This window comes from Onthophagus taurus, chromosome 6, assembly GCF_036711975.1.
Source record: "Onthophagus taurus isolate NC chromosome 6, IU_Otau_3.0, whole genome shotgun sequence".
NCBI classification, from domain to species: Eukaryota; Metazoa; Arthropoda; class Insecta; order Coleoptera; family Scarabaeidae; genus Onthophagus; species Onthophagus taurus.
Genome location: NC_091971.1, coordinates 17,290,714 through 17,310,205, shown reverse-complemented (window position 1 = coordinate 17,310,205; position 19,492 = coordinate 17,290,714). Strand labels below are relative to the sequence as shown.

At 31.7% G+C, this 19,492-nt stretch overlaps 3 protein-coding genes and 1 long non-coding RNA gene across 5 annotated transcripts; 1 reads left to right on the top strand and 3 right to left on the bottom strand.

Annotated features, from left to right (window-relative positions):
* Positions 1–2,601: 2,601 nt before the first annotated feature.
* LOC111414055 (pyridine nucleotide-disulfide oxidoreductase domain 1) lies at positions 2,602–4,094 on the bottom strand. The gene has a single exon (XM_023045219.2). It carries the CDS (start codon positions 4,092–4,094, stop codon positions 2,694–2,696), a length of 1,401 nt encoding a protein of 466 aa, XP_022900987.1. The 3' UTR covers positions 2,602–2,693.
* Positions 4,095–4,096: 2 nt separating this feature from the next.
* Positions 4,097–4,689, bottom strand: LOC111414056 (mitochondrial ribosomal protein S18B). The gene has a single exon (XM_023045220.2). The coding sequence runs from the start codon at positions 4,631–4,633 to the stop codon at positions 4,097–4,099; it is 537 nt and encodes a 178-aa protein (XP_022900988.1). The 5' UTR covers positions 4,634–4,689.
* A 2,789-nt stretch (positions 4,690–7,478) lies between these two features.
* Positions 7,479–8,095, bottom strand: LOC139430032 (uncharacterized). Its single transcript, XR_011640603.1, has 2 exons — positions 7,829–8,095; positions 7,479–7,761 (listed from the first exon to the last, which is right to left on the bottom strand). It is a non-coding gene; the product is annotated as an uncharacterized lncRNA (long non-coding RNA).
* A 568-nt stretch (positions 8,096–8,663) lies between these two features.
* Positions 8,664–19,280, top strand: LOC111414029 (serine/threonine-protein phosphatase 1 regulatory subunit 10-like). 2 transcript variants are annotated; one of them, XM_023045177.2, is made up of 5 exons: positions 8,664–9,059; positions 9,278–9,375; positions 9,439–9,713; positions 9,900–10,949; positions 17,685–19,280. In XM_023045177.2, the coding sequence occupies exons 1-5, from the start codon at positions 9,057–9,059 to the stop codon at positions 19,010–19,012; spliced, it is 2,754 nt and encodes a 917-aa protein (XP_022900945.2). In that variant the 5' UTR covers positions 8,664–9,056; the 3' UTR covers positions 19,013–19,280. The 2 variants fall into 2 exon arrangements, with proteins under 2 accessions (XP_022900945.2, XP_022900944.2); XM_023045176.2 differs by having other exon boundaries at positions 8,665–9,059; positions 17,682–19,280.
* The last annotated feature ends 212 nt before the right edge of the window (positions 19,281–19,492 follow it).

The window sequence follows — 19,492 nt, the reverse complement described above, 5'->3', positions numbered from 1 at the left end:
AGCAGTAGGTGTAAAGAAGGCGGCAATGGAAGAGGACAAGACATCAACCAGAGTATGAAGAGTACGTGCAGAAATGAAACTCTTTGGAAGAGTTTGGAGAAAACCTGGAAAAAAACTTCTGTCAAGATAGTAGACAATTCTGGAAGGTGGTGAGCCACACACCGGAAAAATTTGGAAGGAAAGTAAGGAGCATAAAAGACAATAATAACAGCCTGAAAGAAGAAAAGGAAGAAGTGTTGGAAGTATGGGGATCCTATCATGAGAAATTCAAATTCAGGGATGGAGAATGGGGGGAACCGGAAACGACGGGAAAGAGATAGATTATTATTGCTGCTTCTGGGCTGATGGGAGCGGCCCCTCTCGCCACCGTGATTTATAAGTTTTATTGTAACTTTAGCCCTCCAAAAGATTAGGGCAAATGTAGGTCCTTAATGAACCTTAGTATTGCTCCAAGGTCTTGTTCCTTTATGTCGGTAGGTGTTGAAGAAGAAAAGGAAGAAGTGTTGGATGTATGGGGTCCTTATTATGAGGAGAAATTCAAGAATGGAGGACGAGGGTAACCGGAAACGACGGGAAAGAGATAGATGTAGAAAGGAAAGAATCAGCGATGAAGAAGAGCCAATAACTCTCTAGGAGGTGCAAGACGCCATCAAAAAAATGAAGAATGGAAAAGCAGCGGGGAAGGACAAAATAGTACCAAAAATGGTGAAAGCAGGACACATGGTATTGGCCCAAAAAATTAAAGAACTCTTCCAAACGGCATGGAGACTAGGGCGGTTACCAGCAGATTAGCAAAAAAACATAATTATCCCTATATACAAGAAAGGGGGCTCGAGACGCTGTGAAAATGTATAGTAGCACTATCACTAGAACTAACACTAGACTATATCACTGAAGAAGGTTGCAACATAGCATCCGAAACGTCAAACACTTTTTCTAAACCTCAAAAATAAACGAAAAGAAACACATGGCGTGTAGTGGTGCAAACAAAGCTTTTTGAATAAATTAACAAGGTAACAAAGAGAAGAAGAAATAAATAATAATCAGAATCAAGAAGATAACAGCTAAAATAATAAACAAAATATGTTTTTTAAAAATATGTTCAATGACGTCGCTAGCTCCTGAAGATGATTGAATTTAATAATCGAAACCGGTAGAGCCGACAATTTAAAAAACCATCCATCTATAAATACGCATAGTTTTACTTCAGTTATATTAAAATTGAGATGGAAAGAAATAACCAAACAAATATTAACTTTTTCGAAAGTTTCTAGTTCTAGGTCTAGTGATAGTGCTACTATTAGTTCTAGTTTTAGTTTAATTAACAGCGGCCATGAAAGCCTTCGTACTTATATCAATTAGTCTCATGTATGTCACTGTAAAGTTATACTCCAGAATCATTGCAGAGGTGCCTAAGGATTTGCATTGAAGAAGAACTGGATGAGGAGCAGGCAGGTTTCAGATCAAGGCGATAAACACAAGATCTCATTTTTTCCCGCGCTGTATAACTGATAAATGGATCAAGAGGTCTGGAAACCATTAGAGAAGAAAGGGAGTTTTCCACAACTGATGCAGGCCATCAGGTCATGTTCCAGCGAGTGGAGAGAGAAGTGAGTAACGGGAAGACCTCTACTCTAGTATGATCGTCAATGGGCAAAAATTTATCCCCATTGCTATTAGTAGCTTTTATGGATGGAGTGGTGAAGACATACAAGAGAAGAACAGAAACTTCAGTGAAACACAGGTGCCAGGCTCTGATATATGTAGATGATGTAGTCGTCATCGCGGACTCAGAGAGGAAATTGCAACAAGCTGTACTCGAGTGGTCAGAAACTCTAAAGGGGAGGGGCGTTATGTTGAATAAGGTAAAGTTATGGTGGTAACGAAGACAGATAGATACCAACATCCACATCGAATGTGATGGCCAACCAGATCAGCCGCTATCAATTTCTGAGCACGATAGTGCCCAGAACCAGACGGGCAAGCTTACTGATGAGATCAGAAACAGAGTGGATAAGGCTGTCAAGGCTTACTATGCCCTGAATTTGTGTGCGTTTGGAAAGGATGAAGTAAACCAGAAGTGGCGAGAGTTGATGAAACGGTCATTGAGTCTATATTTAGGTATGGCAGTGAAAGCTGGACCGTAAATACACGGGACATCAGTAAGGTTAATGCGATCCAAATAAAATGCTTCCGCAGGAAAGACACGAAGGGACAGACTACGGAATAGTCGTATTCGAGGAGAGCTCAATATGCAGCCGCTCGAGAGGATGATTGAGGATATCCAGCTGTCTAGGTTTGGTCGTGTAAGAAGAATGGAACAGGCGAAGATACCACGTATGTACCTGGAAGGCTGGCGATCCATAAGGAGACCAAGAACATCACGACAAGAGACTATGAAGCAGCTCAAGGGTCTTGCTATGGAGAGGGAAAACTTCAGAAGATTGATCCATGCCCAACGCCACGATAGGGGCAAGCTTGAAATTTTTATAATTGCATGTTCAGAATATGATTTTTGCCTAAAAATCATATTGTCATTGCCAAGTTTGGTATGATTTAGATTCAGGTACTTTTTGTAACAATAAAATAATAACGAATAAATATTTTTTGGTGTAATTCAATTTATTCTGAAACTATATAACCAAAACATAACTAACAAATACTAAAAAAAACAAACAAAAAATGAAAATTCCTCAATCAAAATAATCTTCAATATCCACATCAGGATTTAATAAATCTTCTTTGTATGGAGATAAATCCAACTGGCTCAAAATAAGATTTTCCACAGTTTCTTCTAAATCAGTATCTCCAATAAGAACAGCACCTTGTAATCGTCCATCTTGTAAAATAAACTTTGCATATTCATGTTCTTTGGTCATCCTAAATAATATTTCATAATTGTTATCTAATTTTTGTCCGTTGTATAACCCCAATAAAATAACTTTATAACCAAATAATCTTGTTGTGTGAGTAAATAATTCGAAACAAAAATCTTGGAGAATTACTTCTTCTTTATTAAAATCCCCCGACATACATTTCGCTGCATAATTTCCCATTTGTCTAGCTTGCGTCCATAACTTCATTGGAAACCAATGTTTTGAATGTTCCCAACCAGCTGAGCAACAATCACCAGCCGCGTAAATATTTGGAATTGAAGATTTCATGGTTTCATTGACAATTATTTCGTTTGATGGAGATAATTTAAAATTTGTATTCGTTTTGAATTCAATTTTTGGTTCAACCCCTGTTGCTGATACAACAAGATTACAATAAATTTCATCTCCTGTTGTTAAAATCACTTTAATGGGATATTCTGATGAATCATCATTTAGGATATCAAAAACTTCTGATTTATAATGAATTTTTACCGAGGATGGTAACTCGCAAGCACCTTTAATTTGAAAATGTTTGTACCAATCAGGACCTAAAGCTGCCCCTGATTTATATGTAGCATCTTCTTCATAACGCATTCGTTTATTAGGTATGGGTTCTAATAAATCCGGTTGTTTTTGATCTTTCTTAAGAGATGGTTGAAAAAATTCTGATGCACCAGGATCAACAAAAGTTGCTGTTATGTGATTATCTTTAATAACCCATTCAATTTCAGTGTTTTGTATTTTATAAACAAGTTCGGATGCGATTCCTCCATTACCAACAATGACAACTTTTTTAGATTTTGCTAATTTTTCAGCAAATACATCTACAGAATCTGTATCTCTTATACCAACAACAAATGGGTTATTTTTAGCTTGAGGTATTAATTTTGGTTTTGCTCCGTAGCATAAACATAAATATTTATAATTAATTTTAATATTTTTTGAAATTATTATGAAATTTTCAACATCATTTATTTCTAACAAACTTCCATTTAAAACGTTTACATTTTGATACTTATTAGTTAAAGAATTAGTTGTGGTTTCTTCAATGTTAAAAGAAGTTATTGATTGAGTTATTGCAAGTAAATTAGTAACTGTTTTAATTAATGATGATTCACTTATTAAAATAATTGATTCATTTGGTTCATAATAAGCCAAAGTTTCTGCACAACTTACACCTGCAATTCCACCCCCAACAATTACAAAAGTAGCTTCCATTATTACTTATACTCTGAATAATTGTATTTACGAAAAGGTACATCAAACGTTATCAACCCTTTATCTCTAGCTCTATCAATAGCAACTAATAATTGTTGATGAGATTTTCTGCACAAACCCGTTTTTGATGTGTCTAAAACAACTTGCGTATGCGGACAAATAAATTGATTCAATAATTCGATGTTGGTTTCGTTAAGAACCAAATACTCATCTCTGCATATTGGGCAAGGATTTCCAGTGCTTATTTGCCCCTGGCGAATACAAGTCCTTCTGGTGCGTCTAGGTGGAATCGAACCTTTATGATTTCTTCTGTACAGAACCCAAACGGGTTTACCCCCATAAGTTTGTTTATATGCGTCACTTTTTAAATACTCCACGCTCGTTTCAACTGGTACCTCTTTAGTTCGATCTTTGGTGATGTTTCGAAAAACTGCTGAAATCGTTGGGGCCGATTCCGAAGGTTTTATCGGGGTTGTACTAAACGCTCGGCGCAAAATGGGATTTGCGATTAAATTTGACCGAAAATACGAAGATAACATAGTATTTTTGGTTAGGAAATAAATGACAAACGAATCTAACCTCACTATTTGTTTTGGGGATAAACTAAAAAAGTAAAAGTTCCTAAAGTAATTTTAGATTTTGAATTTTTTTTATATAAAGTTTAAGAGGTAAGTTTTTATTTAAAAGTTGATTTTATGTATTATTATAGGTTCGTAGAGTAATATACTATATACATGTCAATAACAAAAAGTGCAGTCCTTGACAGTTGTGCGTTCCAGTTTCCAGTCTTCTGCGTGTGCACATCCCTCTCGCATTTCCTTTCCCTTTTCTGGAAGGTTAGTTTCCAATTAGATAAATTATATTGCCTACAAAGCAAGTTTTCCAAATACTTGATCCTAAAAATGTATCCTTCTGCATCATTGTTATGCCCAGCGTTGTTTGGTTTTTGGAATCACTTTAAATAACCTTCATAATGTTACTTATATAATTATATTATATAGATTGCTTCTTTGTTTGCTTGAAAGGTCCAGTTCTTCAGCTTATGTGATATAAGTCCCAATCTATGACATCTACCTATTATAGATAAATTAGGTTGCCACCAATTAAGTATCTTGCAATACCATCTTATTATAGAATCGTTTTTAACCAATCAGATGATTCGAGTTCAATCTATCATATTCATGGAGTAATTTCTAAAATCTATCCAATTCTTCTATTTAATAGGCAATAAATTCGTTCCAAAAAAGACCAACGAAAAATTTAACATAAATTCTTCAAGCATCAATGCTTGAGATTCACTCATTAACATCAGTAGTGAGACATTACTTTAGATACCCATTTCTGAACCAGTTTCCACATACACTCAACAAGATTACTCAGTTAACAACACACATTTATCGATTTTATGCAGAAATTTGTATGTATGTTTATGTAGAACTGATGTTATTAATTCCTTTTTTCACTTCCATAAAATGAAAATCTTCCATCTCGGAACACGGAATGTAGGACAAAAGAAACAAGGACCAAACAAAACACCATGGTTCTGTAACGATATTAAAGAGCAGTATAAAACGAAAAAGAAAGCGTACTTGAATTATATGTTATCACAACGCCACAAGCGAATTTGTGAGACTAAATCACTAGTCAGACGAACTAAGAAAGAACACTGGAAAACCTTTCCTAACAGAAAGGAAAGTGACTTCTATGGACTGCAGAAACAAATCTGGCGATTAATTAGAAGTCAAAGAGCTGAAGCAAATGAGCTTATTAACATCAAGCACATAGAAAAAGATAACTGAATCATACACCAAGAAATGAAATTAAAATATTTGGGCATGAAATATCTGGTTATGGGGATATTGAGACCGAAGTAAGGAATCAAGCTGCAAGAGCGGCAAGGACAGCGGCGTATCTAAATGCCACAATATGGCGAAATAAGCATATTAGTATTGAAGCCAAAACCCGGATATACAAGACTGCAGTTAAACCTGTATTAACATATGAAGCAGAGACTCGACCAGAAACATCCAAAACAAAAATACGAGAAAATTTAGAAATGAAAAACGTGCGTAAAAGAAATTGGGAAAACATTGATGGACAGAGAATGAAGTGAGAACATCAGACAGACTTGGAGGATAGATAACATCAATGATTGGGTATTGGACAGAAAGAAGAAATGGAGTGAGCACATCGATGAATGACAGAGGAACGAATTGTAAAAATAACACCATCAGGACGAAGAAGCATTGGAAGACCTAGAAAAAGATGGAGCGACAACCTATTAAACACAGAACCAAACAAAACGCGTGATGATAGTCCTGCTAACTTCTAAAGTTTACTACCATGTCCTATAATTCTGCAGGTTCATGGTCAATCTCACTATTAATTGATAAATCTGTCGTAATTTGTACCTTTGTTAAATGAGTTGGCAAAAACAATAAGTAATAACAAATTATTTGAAAAACTAAGTAGACATGCGTCAGACATAAACCCAAGTTAAGAATTCTTAAAAAACAAGTTAGTTAACTAGTTTTCTGTAATACATTTCGCTTATAGTGAGATATTTTCGATAACTAATGTCCATATAATTAGGCTAGCCGCATGAAAGATAAAGTCATCACTTGGTTATGAAATATTCTTGTCGCAGATTTTTCTTACCTTGTTTGTATCAGAAAAAGGAATAGGTCAAGAAATTCGTACTTCTTACGTTTATGCTTAACACCTTGTCCAAACGTCCATACGTTTTTGAAAGAAGGTCCTAAATTTTTCTATCATTTTTCAACCCAACCTAAAGTAACATTTTATAAAAAGTTCCTTTTAACAAGTATTTTGCTACAAGGAACAGTTTGCATTCCGCATTTCTACTTGGTGCCACGACTGTAAAAGAATTAGTAAAAGATAGTATTAGCTTGCAATATCTTATAAAAAAGTCTTGATTTCATTTATATGAAGAAAACAGCACTGAGGATTGGTTGAAAATAGCAGAAGAGTTTTACCAACGAACTAATTTTTCCAAATGCATTAGAACTGTTGATGAAAAACACATTTGTTTGAAAAACCAAACAAAACTCAAGTGTATGGAGTTCGCCAAATGGTTGAATGTACTTTCAGCATTTTCCCAGAAGTGGAGGATATTTCATTGAAAGCTAAACACAAATCTGGAGTTTAATCAGGAATCATGGCAAACAGATGGAACAAAATGGGAACACAAAAAACATTAATAATAACAATTAGCTTAAGATATTCGTAGATACTGTGCTGAATATTTTACATCACCACAAGATTCTGTTTCCTGGCAATAAGTATTATTAAATAATTAATCAAATAAATAATTCATGTATTAAAGTAACCCAAAATGGACTATATGTAATATGTAAAATGGACTATATGTAAAAGTATGTTTATTTGATAATAAAAATATAAAAAAAAACATATTACTGTTTCATCAATATTTCACAGATCTTCAACCATAATTTTTGGGTTTACTTAGCAGTTGCTATAATCTTTACACATATTTTTATCATAACTTTTGGGGCATCCTTCAACCAATGGAATTAATTCTTCAAAATCAATATCAATTTCGTTCATTTGGGCTGATTTGGGCGCAATGCGTCTGGTTTACTTGAGTAGTATATGATCATCTGATACAATCAGATTCATGTATGGCCTGCCATATAAATTTAAAGAATATTGTAGCTAGTTAGTTTGATCTGAAGCTTTCATGCGCAACTAACTTTAGACTACCTTTAGAATTAAAGGATCTAGGTTTTCTTGGTTGTAATCATGGATAATATCCTTGTACTTTGACATTGTTAAAAACTTAAAATTACTTCCTACAAAGTACCAATAAAAAGTGTGTGATCTTAGTTAATATATTCACAGTGCTACAAAACTTCAAAGAATTACTATTTATATTAATTTGATAATGCAGTTAATAATTATGATCCCAAAAATAACTCATTTTTTACTTCCATAGTTTGACATGTAAACATAACCTTAAAAAATTTTTTGACGTTCAATTCAAATTTTATTCTTCTAAAGGCAGCATTTCATTTTGTTATATTAATTAAATTTACAATTTCAAATATGTTTAATTTTCTTTTTTCCAATTCTTATTATTTAATGTTTATTCTAATTTTAACAAAAAAATTAAAAATTATGCTTTATTATTAAAATGGAAATGATTTTCATTTTTGGTCAATAAATCAACATTAAATACAATAAATTAATTATTATTATTGTAGAAATATTCATAAAAATTGTTTAACAATATAAAAGAAAGTAAATTCCAATAAGTAGAGAACCTTAAAATTAGAGAAAGTAGAAATTAATTATCGACCGCGTGAGTCAAAATAAATTCCAAATAAACAATGCGAAAACACTAAAAATAGATAAATAAATATGATTTATTAAAAATTAATTTATAAAAAATTTTATTTAAATTTTATAATACCAAAGTGGTTGTAGATGTTTTAAAAATTGCGTTTTTTATTTGAAAATGTATTCAATTTGACGGGTATTGTGTGGAGTGCGGTTGGTAACCCTTGAATTCTTGATGACGTTTCACCATTTCCGTCTTTGCATGGCAGAAGTTCAGCTGTCTTGCTTCTCTCGTGCAAAAATATAGCGAAAATAATCATAATTATTACTATTTATATTCTTAATTGTTAGTATATTGGCTAATACTAGTTTTTGGAGGTAACAAGAACGTTGAATTAGGCGCGTTCAACTTTCTTGTAATAGGGTTTCGTAAGCGTTTGAGAAATTAGACACGTCACGCATCTGGAGAACGTCGTCGGGGCGTCGGCCGCCATGGGCTTTATTCGTTAAAATACAAAAAAAGAGTAATTTGTTCATAATAATTTTGCTTTAAAATATAATTTTCCTTTCGTTCAATTCTGTCCATATTGTATGCAATATGTGATTTATCCCCGTTTTTGGTGCTTTGAGGACTGACAAAAAATGGTAAGGATATAGGACGATATTTTATTATTACATATTTACTTTTATCGTTATTGATAAGTAATAACTAAGCGCTATTAACGTGTAGTGAGAGATTTTTTGCGATAATTATTCCTATAAGAATAAGAAAAAGCTATAAAAACCCGATGACGCCATCTTCCGGTTTTAGGCGGGAAATTCAAATTCTTTCAAAGTCATCGAACGTTTTCATTATTTTTCAGCCGCGAATTGATCCCCTTCAACTACTCAATTGTCTCACGGTTCTTTTGAATCCCAACGGCGGTATTTTATCAAAAAATGAGGTCCAGAGGTTAGCAAGGTAAGATAATAAATTGAAAAAATAAATAAAATATTTTGACATAATGAGTAATCTTTTTAACAGTTTAATGACAAAGTTCTCTAAGAAATTAGTGAGCAAGTGTGTGTATATCCTTATATTGAAGAGCACAGAAACGCAGCTTTTGGGGCAGTTTATGCTCGAAGGAGGTTGGAATTTAGTTCATCTTTGGATGCAAGATGGAATCAACAATCAAAATTGGCCTTTAGTGAAGGAACTTCTAGAACTTCTATTGATGGCCCCCACAGACATTGAGCAGCTCAAAACCAATAATTTGCCCAAATTGGTGAAATCACTTACGAAAAGAGATGACACATACAGTAAGTTGTTTTTTATTTATGTGGTTTTTAAGTTGGATTTCAAAAATTTGTCTTGGATATTCACTTATTGGTGCTGGTTTAATGTTAAAATTAAAGATTCATGACAAATTTCATGCAAATTCTTTAAAAAAATTAATTTTATTTTTGGTAAATGCATAAAACGTTATTTTTTTCTTATTCAAACAGACATATGTGAGCTTTCTAATGAATTGGTAGAAAATTGGTTAAAAATAGTTAAAGACAGTCAAAATAAACCACTTTCCACAATCCCCAATAACAATATTTTGTCAACAATCGGCGGATTTGAAGAATTAACAGGAGTGAGACCTCAACAAATAGTTGAGAATCAAGAATCTGAGGAGAGTCCTGAAAAAATAGAAACATTAAAAATAGTAACGGTGAAAAAATCTGATGACAAATCACAATCAGAGAGTTATAAAATAGCGTTAAGAGACGGAAAAGCAGTTTTATGCAAAATATCAAAAGTTGAATCGAATGAAAATGCTTCAAAAGATTCAACTTCAAGTACGAGCGGGGAGGAAAGGATAGAGGATGTAAAAACGGAGTTGGAAGATAAAATTGATGGAAAAAAGAAGGAATCTTTAGAAAAGAAAGAAAAATCAAATCATGATAGGCATAGAAGTAAAAGTAGTTCAAAAAGTAGTAGTAGTAGAAAAGATAGGGATAAAGATAAAGAGAAAAGTAGAGATAAATCGAGTTCACAAAAAAGTTCTAGTTCTAGCTCAAAAGATAGAAGTAAAAACGATAAACATAGAAGTAACGGTGTAAAGAGTAGCTCAAAAAGTTCTTCAAGTTCCAGTTCTAAAGATAAGAAAGATTCTAAAGAAAAACAAGCTGAAAAAGATAAAGATACATTAACGAAAATCCAACCTCAAGCTTTACAAAAAATCGGCAGGATACCGAAAAAAGATGAAAAATCAAAAGATGAAACAAAAAAACCAACATTTTCAATTGAAGTTCGTAAAGGAACTGAAGATAAACCAAAAACCGTAAAAGTTTATAAAGCTAAAATGCGATCAACGGGTTTATTAGACGAACCAAAACCACCCCCACCAAGAATACCCAAAAAAACGGTCGCTCCAATACCAGCAAACATTCCACCACCGAAGAGGCCATCACCAATTAGAGAAACGATTCCCCCACCAGAAAAGAAATCAAGATTAGACCCATCAGAACGACCTGGATCAATAAAATTAATTCCTCCAAAACCCAAACGTAAGTTAACTGAGAATTTTATTGACTTAAATTTCATGTTTCAGATTCCAACCTCAAATTGGAGGATACGTTTGTGGAAAAGCGGCTCTTCTCTTCATGGAGATTGCACACAGTTCGAGGATTTATTGAATTTCTTTCTATTCTAACCTCAACAAAACAAAATAAGCAACACAAGTTTGAAGCGATCATTTTTTTTTCTTTATTTATTATGAGAAGTTGAAGTTGGATAATAATAAATAGTTTATTTATTTTTATGTGATAATTTAGATCGCGAACTATAGGGATTTTTTTATATAAAAAAAATAATGGTCCAAAAAATCTTGTTATAAAAATTAATAGATTAATAAAACCTTATTTTAAAAACAACTCCTTGATTTATTTTATTACATCAGCACTTTTTCGTCTTGTTTTGACCTATTTTTTTAAAGGAGACTGTTCAATTTCCAAGGTTAAAAAGAATTATTGCTTGGTAAATTGACGAAATTCTTGATGGTCGAGAGACGATTGTATGTTATGTAATAAAATAAATTAGAAAAGAAATGGAGCAATCTTGGGCCAATTTTCAAAACAAACTAATCTTTATGTAAGTAGTAGTCATTCCTTAAAATATATAAAAATAATTAACATGAATTTATTTAAATTAGGTAAAGGTGATTAAATATCAAAACAGAAAATGATAAGAACAGGCTTTAGTTTAGACTCAAATTAGTTAAAAAGTTAAGAATAGGTTGACTTCATTTTAGTCATGGGTACAGAGTATCATGTTTAACTTTCAAGATCAAAATAGATTTTCAGTTTATCAAATTAATTACTTGTATACTAAGACAATGCTGGTTTACGACGTCTTATATACAATATTTTTTGGGCAATTTAAATCAATTACTTATTATTATATAGAGCGCTTGAAATAAACCATAAAATAGGTTCATTTAATTGATAGTAGAAAATCGAAACAAGAGTTAATGACATAAAAAAACAACTATAATTTCGTCTTCAATCACACATGCAATGATTAAATTAAAAAAATTAGTGTTATAAATTAACATAATTTTAAGCAAATCAGATTGTGAGGTTTAAAATCTATCATATATAGAGTAGAAGGAATATTAAACGCATGAAATTCTTGATGCTGATCTACAGGAAACAGGAAATGTAGCGGAAGGGCTCAAAGTAAAATAAATTATTAAATTTCGTAAGTTTTAATTTAACTATAATTTTTATTATTTATATATATATATTTTTTTAATTATTTCTATTAAAATTTTCTTAGTGATGAAAATCATAGAAATTGTTTATTATATATTAGCATTTTATAGTCCCCAGATAAACTCCCGTTAATCTTGAAGTAACTTCTAAGAATTGATATCACAACAATTGTTGGATGAAAGAATGTTGGTGTAATGCGTACATTAAATTTAATTTTTTTTTGCTTCGCGGTTTTTTTTTATCGCCAGTTAAATGAAAAAAGAACTAAATTCTTTACGTTGTCAACAACTTTAAGATTTTTTTCATTGACGATCTTACAAAAAAAATTTAAATATATTAAAGACATTTTATTTTATTCCGGTCTGCGTAAATTCTCGCTGAAAGTGCCGATTTTTCAAAAGGATGCTATCCTCAACTCATTTCAACACGGTTTTGATGAATTACAATACGTAACAATAGACTTAAACAATAAATCAGATTTTTTTCGGATTGGTTAAGGTTTTGAATTTGCGAGGGGTGTAGTGCGGTTAAAAGGGAGTGAGGTTCCCCGTACTTTGATTTAGTTCCACAAGTGAGGCCTTACCCTAACCTTTTTTAAACTGTGATACTTTCTACATAATCTTTTTTTTTCAGTACATTACTTGATTTTATAATGTTTAAAATTAAACCTCAAAGCTATTTCAATAACGTATCCTTGAAGATAATTCATTATCAAACATAAGTCAATACAGTATTTGTTCATAAAGAGTTTCCATTGAAAAATATGATTAAAAAATGAAATATATAGTTTCCATATCAAAAAAGTGTCTTAAACTTTAATAATTTTTGAAATAATTTTCTTATAAAATTCCAAACAGACTTATTTAAATTTCTTTATTGAATTCATTTTAGTTTTGCCTATATTCGTACGACAACAATTTTCAGTTTTATGTATGTCATGTTCTCTTGAGTTTTGGTACAAATTATCTTCTAAAATTTTTAAACACATCTTAACTACATATCTTCAATTAAACGGAATCTTCTTTGTCATTCTAAATCGTGCAGTTCCAAACCATGGTAATAATTTCCTACATTTTTTACTGTACTTTTCTAATTGTTTTTTCAATTTTTCATTTGGTTGCCATCCAACTATTTTACATCCAGACGAAGAGCTCAACACTTGCTGCTTTTTTCACTATATTTTTTGCGAAGTTGTCTTCTAGGTTCGATGATCTTTCTCCACTGCCTCAAGAGCTATAGCATAAAACTTCCTACAATTGTTTATTTGCTGTAGAATTTGTTTCTTTGAACTTCTATAAACTGTCATTCTATCAAACAGTACTTCTTCTTCCTTTGGCAAAACATCAACAAGCTTATTGCGACTGCGAAGTTCGTGCTCTTTTGGGGTTTGTGATAAGTACTGATCCATACAATCAGATGTGAGCAAATAGTTTATTGACTTGTATTTTTTATTTTCAATAAGTATAAAAAAAGAAACATTTTTATATTGACCACTGCATGCCACAAGATATAGTTTTATCAAAACCATGTTGATATCTGTTGAGTAGTCTACAGTAAAGTAAAACATAAAATGTACTTAACATTTTTTTTGCCAGATTTTCATTTAATTCGCTATAAAAGAAAAATTTTGTTCCAAATTCATTAATGTTATTCAAAAATATTCAGTGAAGACAAACTTCACCACAACCTTTTTCATGGTATGATTGCCAAGATAGAATTTTTAATTTATACCAAGATCTATTTAACGGGAATTTATCTAGTGGCTGTAAAACCGGCACCAGTACACCCATTTTGTGCAATATCAATAGGTATTAACGTCTTTATTTATTATTGTGCTTGAATATTTAACGATGTTTAATCACAGGTGTACTATTTATTATTGTTGATTTAATATCAATATTAGAAGTCATTTAGAAATAAATTAATGTGAAATAAGTCAAATAAGAATTCCATGCATTTCGGTTTTCTTTAAACTTTAAACATAAATTTTAAACCTCGCACAATATAAGAACGTAAGAGACAATCTTAGAATTTATGATTCTATTAATCATGTTATGTTAGATAAATTTTTATAATTTAATCATTGTTGTAGTGCCTGAACAAGTAAATATGTAACCAGTTCGCCCACGAAAGGAGTGTGTCAAATCAGACAAATTAGCAGTTTTTTTATTCAGTTTTAGCAAACTTGTTTATATACAATATTAATTTGAAAATCAATCAACATGATTGCAATATGAGTTGTGCAGAACGAGGGATATATTTTATTTTTAGCACAATATAACATTTGTTTATAAGATATTTAGACGTGTTTCAGAAATGCCCGCCGAGCCTTCGCTAGCTGAAACGATCCGCTTAGATCCAATTTGTATTACAAAGATGCTTATTCTAAGAAGAAACGAAGAAGATGAGAATCCAACATCGAATCTTGATGGAGTGTTTAGGGTAGCGAAGGCTTGGTGATAGTTTCTTAATCAAAGAAAACTCGAATTTGTCACATTCATACATAGATTTTTTTGATTTAATTAGGTAACTATTATTTCCAGTATTAATTAACCTTGTTATATAACGTTTTGTACATTTTTTAACGTTTTTTAACGAGATCACAAAAATAACAATATACAGGGTGTCAGATAAAAAACGCCTCAAGCTGTAACTTTGTGATTTATATTCCGGTTTTCTTGAACCAGGTACCTAATGAAATGATATAAATACTACCTTTTAAGCTGCAAATAAAAATTTCCAGTGCCATCTATGGTATCTTGCGATAATCAAAACACAATTATCATTAATAGTAATTAATTAAGTAATTTACACGTTTCCTTAACTTTTGATTCTTGCTTAATTCATTTTTAATCAAAAAACATGAATTGTAATGAACTTATTGGTATGCTACAAGTTTATTTGAATGCAGAAGAAACTCTAATGATCATGGCAGGCTACTCACTAAAACATTTTTGTTGTTGCAAGACGTGGTTAATAAATGTTGATGTTAGATACAAAAAAAATGTCTCTATATGAAAAACAAAAATTTGTCTAATGCAAGATATCATAGATGGCGCTGGAAAGATTTTGTTTGTAGCCTAAATATAGTATTCATGATACCATTTCGTTTTGTACCTGCTTCAAAAAAATCGGAATATAAATTTGAGAATTGCAGCTTGGGACGTTTTTTATCTGACTGAATATGTTATACAGGGTATAACATATTCTTTCTTTTTGATAATATGTATTTATATTAAAAATGCAATAGTACATATCAGAGAGAAAATACATCTTTTAAAATGTTATTTTTGTGATCTCAACAAGTTTTTTGACGATACATTAACAAAAACAAATATTCCACATTTTTTATACACATCAGCTTCATATAATCCAATTTTCAAATCATTTTGTGATATACTATTTGAGAAACAAAATGGCAAATAATAAGCAAAAAATTTCACTAATCATAACAAATATTTTTTTTCAATAAACAGTTCTTAAAGTGAGTTGTTTTTCCCATTTGCACACTTCAACGATAAGATATATTCCAGTATTAATACACCGATATAGCGAATGGAACTTTTTTGGTTATCAATCAAATTATTTTCTTGTTTCGATTTTTTATCCAAGAAGATGCGAATATTTTCTCAGATTTATTTCTAGCCCGAGCGCTCAAAATAATTATCAATTAGGTGCCAACTTTAAATCGGGGCCTTGTTCTGAAACTGATTTAATAAGGAATGATTTTTATGCCCCGAAAGAGAAATTATGAATATATCTAGTTGCTCAAATGCATATTTATTAGCAAATTTAATAATTCAATTAATTTGAACATTTTTTATAATACAAGAAATTATTAATTAATTTTTTAATATATTTTTCTAAATTATCTTTGTTAGAGTATCCCCCAAATCGCTTCATGCAAACACAACAATGAAACATATTGGACATATTCTTTTATTTCCCTCTTAAATCAATCATATGCATAATAGTTTCGATATTAGTACAAAAAGAGTTAGGTTGGGCTAGATTTTTAGTAAAAAAGCTTTCAATGTAGTTCTAATGCTCGTTCTAATGTAGGATGATTTGCTCAAATTCGATAAACTTCAAAGAATCTTATCGTCAGCGAATTACCTTCTCAAGTTTGTTGAATTCGCAGCAAATCACTCTATAATATAGGATGCGTTAAACTTATAATATCAAAGTTTAAATTAAAATCAATATATCTCAATTTTAGATTTTTGGATAGGTTTTTAGATCAGATAGAAAATAACAATAGATTGGGGTTGGGTTGGGTTCTCAATCATATATTTTTATAATTTTCCCAGAAATTTAGTAGTTTTAAACGTCCCAATAGTTTAGGACTCATCATTTCAGTCGCATATATCAAGTAAAATCGTCCCATTTCTATACAATTAATAACTTTATTTGACCTGTGCGACTAAAATAACATGTTCATAACCAGTTAAAAACACTTCTTAAAGCAAATACAAGCTTAATTAGAAAAAAAATCAAAAATCCATGTAGTTCTCATCTTCAACTATAACTGGCATCATCTGAATATTTAATTAATATCTAATTCTATTTAATCATTCATTTAAAATTGAATTTTGCTGATTTCCATTATTGAAAACACTTTTTACATAAACCAGAAACTTTTAATCGATCAGAAGATTTTCAAATTCTCAGAAAAGCAGCTTTTTCAGATACATCCAAAATTAGCAATAAATTTTCAAATCCCCAAAAAGAATTAAATCAATCCAACTTTCTATCTTCCAGCAACTAATCATCACTTCTTCAACTTCATCAACATAAGAAGTATTTAAAAAAAAAACCGAAAAAAAATTTATTTTGAAAAGTGCGATTTAACTACAAGAACGTGCTTTAATAATATAAATACGTAGTGTTTGTTGTTTATTATAGATGGCGTGTAATTTGGTAAGTCGTAACTGTACAGGTTATTTTTTGCTCTTGTATTTATAAAATAATAAAGCAAAACTTGGAAGAGATAATTCTAGTTTTTAGGTGTAGGTCCTGATCCTTCCTCGCGCGTTCCGCATCGATTTTTACGGCGCGTTTTCAAATTTGGCGGCGAAGATTTACGAATATATACGAGCGTAGACGGGGTCGACTCGGATGATTCAAATTTGTTTTTATCACATTTTCTTTTGCAAAACACTTCCTTTTGATTTGTTCGAAAAAAGTATTTTAATTTATCGACAAATTTGATATAAAACTTGAATGAAATTAACGATTTCAATTCCATAAAAAGTTTTTATAATTAAATACATTGAAATTGATACAACTAATAGTTATGAAATATAATATGTATGCTTACATATCTATTTTTTTATATTGAAGCTATACAAAAAGCTATTCTGGATGACTCATTACAAAAACGTAATTAAAAAAAGTTATCACTGAAGATAAGAATCTAATCAATAAAATCTAAGAACTGTGCAAGAACCGCTTTTCCATCAACGAATTAAATTTCCGTAAATCCCCTAAAATTCAAAATTTTTAAAATTTTTCTTTTTTTCATAGCAGCCGTTTTACAAGAAAGCGACATATTCATGGATGCCTTAACTGCGTCGGCGAATTCAAAGAAAGAACCCAAGAAAAAAAAACGAAGAGCAAGTGTAAGCAAAGATACACCATCCTCTCCGTCTGAAGAAACTCCTACAACTCCAACCACACCAACGACATCACTAATAACTCCTGCCAATTTCTATCAAGATACTTTGAATACAGAAAATGGTGATAAAGAGGGAAAAGAAGATACAAAAGATGAGGATGGTTCTGCAACGCCAACGGACGCAGAAGAAAAAATGGATGTCACCGAAAATAGGGATCCCACAGAACTAAGAGGGGTTTTGGTGCATGTAAAGAAAAAAGGACCAAAAAGATCGATTAGATGGAAACCGGATGCTGAGTTGGTGGAGGTGCAATATTTCGAATTAGATGAAACGGAAAGAATAAATGTGTATAAAACATTTGGTGAAATGTCAAAAATGGAAATGTGCGGCGAAAGGCAAGCTTTACAAATGTCGAGGAATCGACAAAGTCTTCTTGACGACAACATGGAACCAAAAACAGCTTGGAGACTTCTCATCGAAATTGATGTAAAACCCGCTTTAGTTGAGCCAGGGTTAAAAAGTTTAGAAAAAGATATTCAATTTGCAAGGGAAAAAACAACAATTTCACTTCCTCCATTTTTAAGATTAACGGACACTCCAGCAGAACCCGACCCGGAAGTGCATCAAAGGACAGATCCTATTCCAATACCATTAGAAGATCCCGAAAATGGCGAATCTGCTGATACGACGGTTCAACCGTGGCCAGAACCAAAAGGATCACCCCCTCATGTTCCCCAAGTTCCTCAAATCTTCCCAATGCAACAAACGTTTCCAAACTTTAACATGCCAAATCCTCCTCAACAATTCCAAAATCCACCGTTTACACCTAATTTTATGCCACCGAATATGATGCAAGGAAACATGAATATGGCAATGAACGGGCCAAATATGATGCCGAATATGCCACCGGAAATGATGAACCCACAAAATATGTTTGTTGGTCCAAAACCAGATAACTTCAATCAACCCGAATTTAATCAATTCAATCAAAATCAAAATATGATGTTTCCGCAAAATAATTTTAATATGAGAGGACGAGGTGGTTTTAGAGGACGAGGGGGAATGGGAAACGGTCCTTGGGTAAGAATGAATGGACCTGGACCAGGAGCGTGGAATCAACGAGGAGGTGGTGTAGGAATGCCACCACGTGGTGCCCCTCCCGGAAGAATCTGCAAAAACGTTCGTAATCACGGCTACTGTAGAAACAGCAACAATTGCCCTTTCTTTCATCCTAATTAATTTCCTATGGAAATGTGGAGCTGTTGTGATATTGTGTTTATTTATTTTATACTTCCATTCTTTTTTCTTTCATAGTGCAAATATACAGAATTACAGACACTTGCAATTTATAATAATAATTAAGCAATTAAGCGATATCTGTATATATAATACTTGTAAATTGAAAACTATGTTTTTTTAAGCATTTTTTATTTTTATGATACAATTAGCATGGTAAAATTTGTTTGTAATATACGCAATTAATGTTAATAAACTTTATGATTATATATTTTGATAAGGAAGTCATTTTGATGGCATTAAACGACCCTTTTGAATTTTATAAAACATTTCCTGTCCAATAAATAGTTAAATGTATCATTATAACAACGTGAATAGACCTGGTAAGATATTTTTGTTTAACTTGTAAAATAATTAAAAAGAAATTAGTGTTAATTTGACATTGACATTGAGGTGAAATAATTATGTCAAATCTTGTTATTG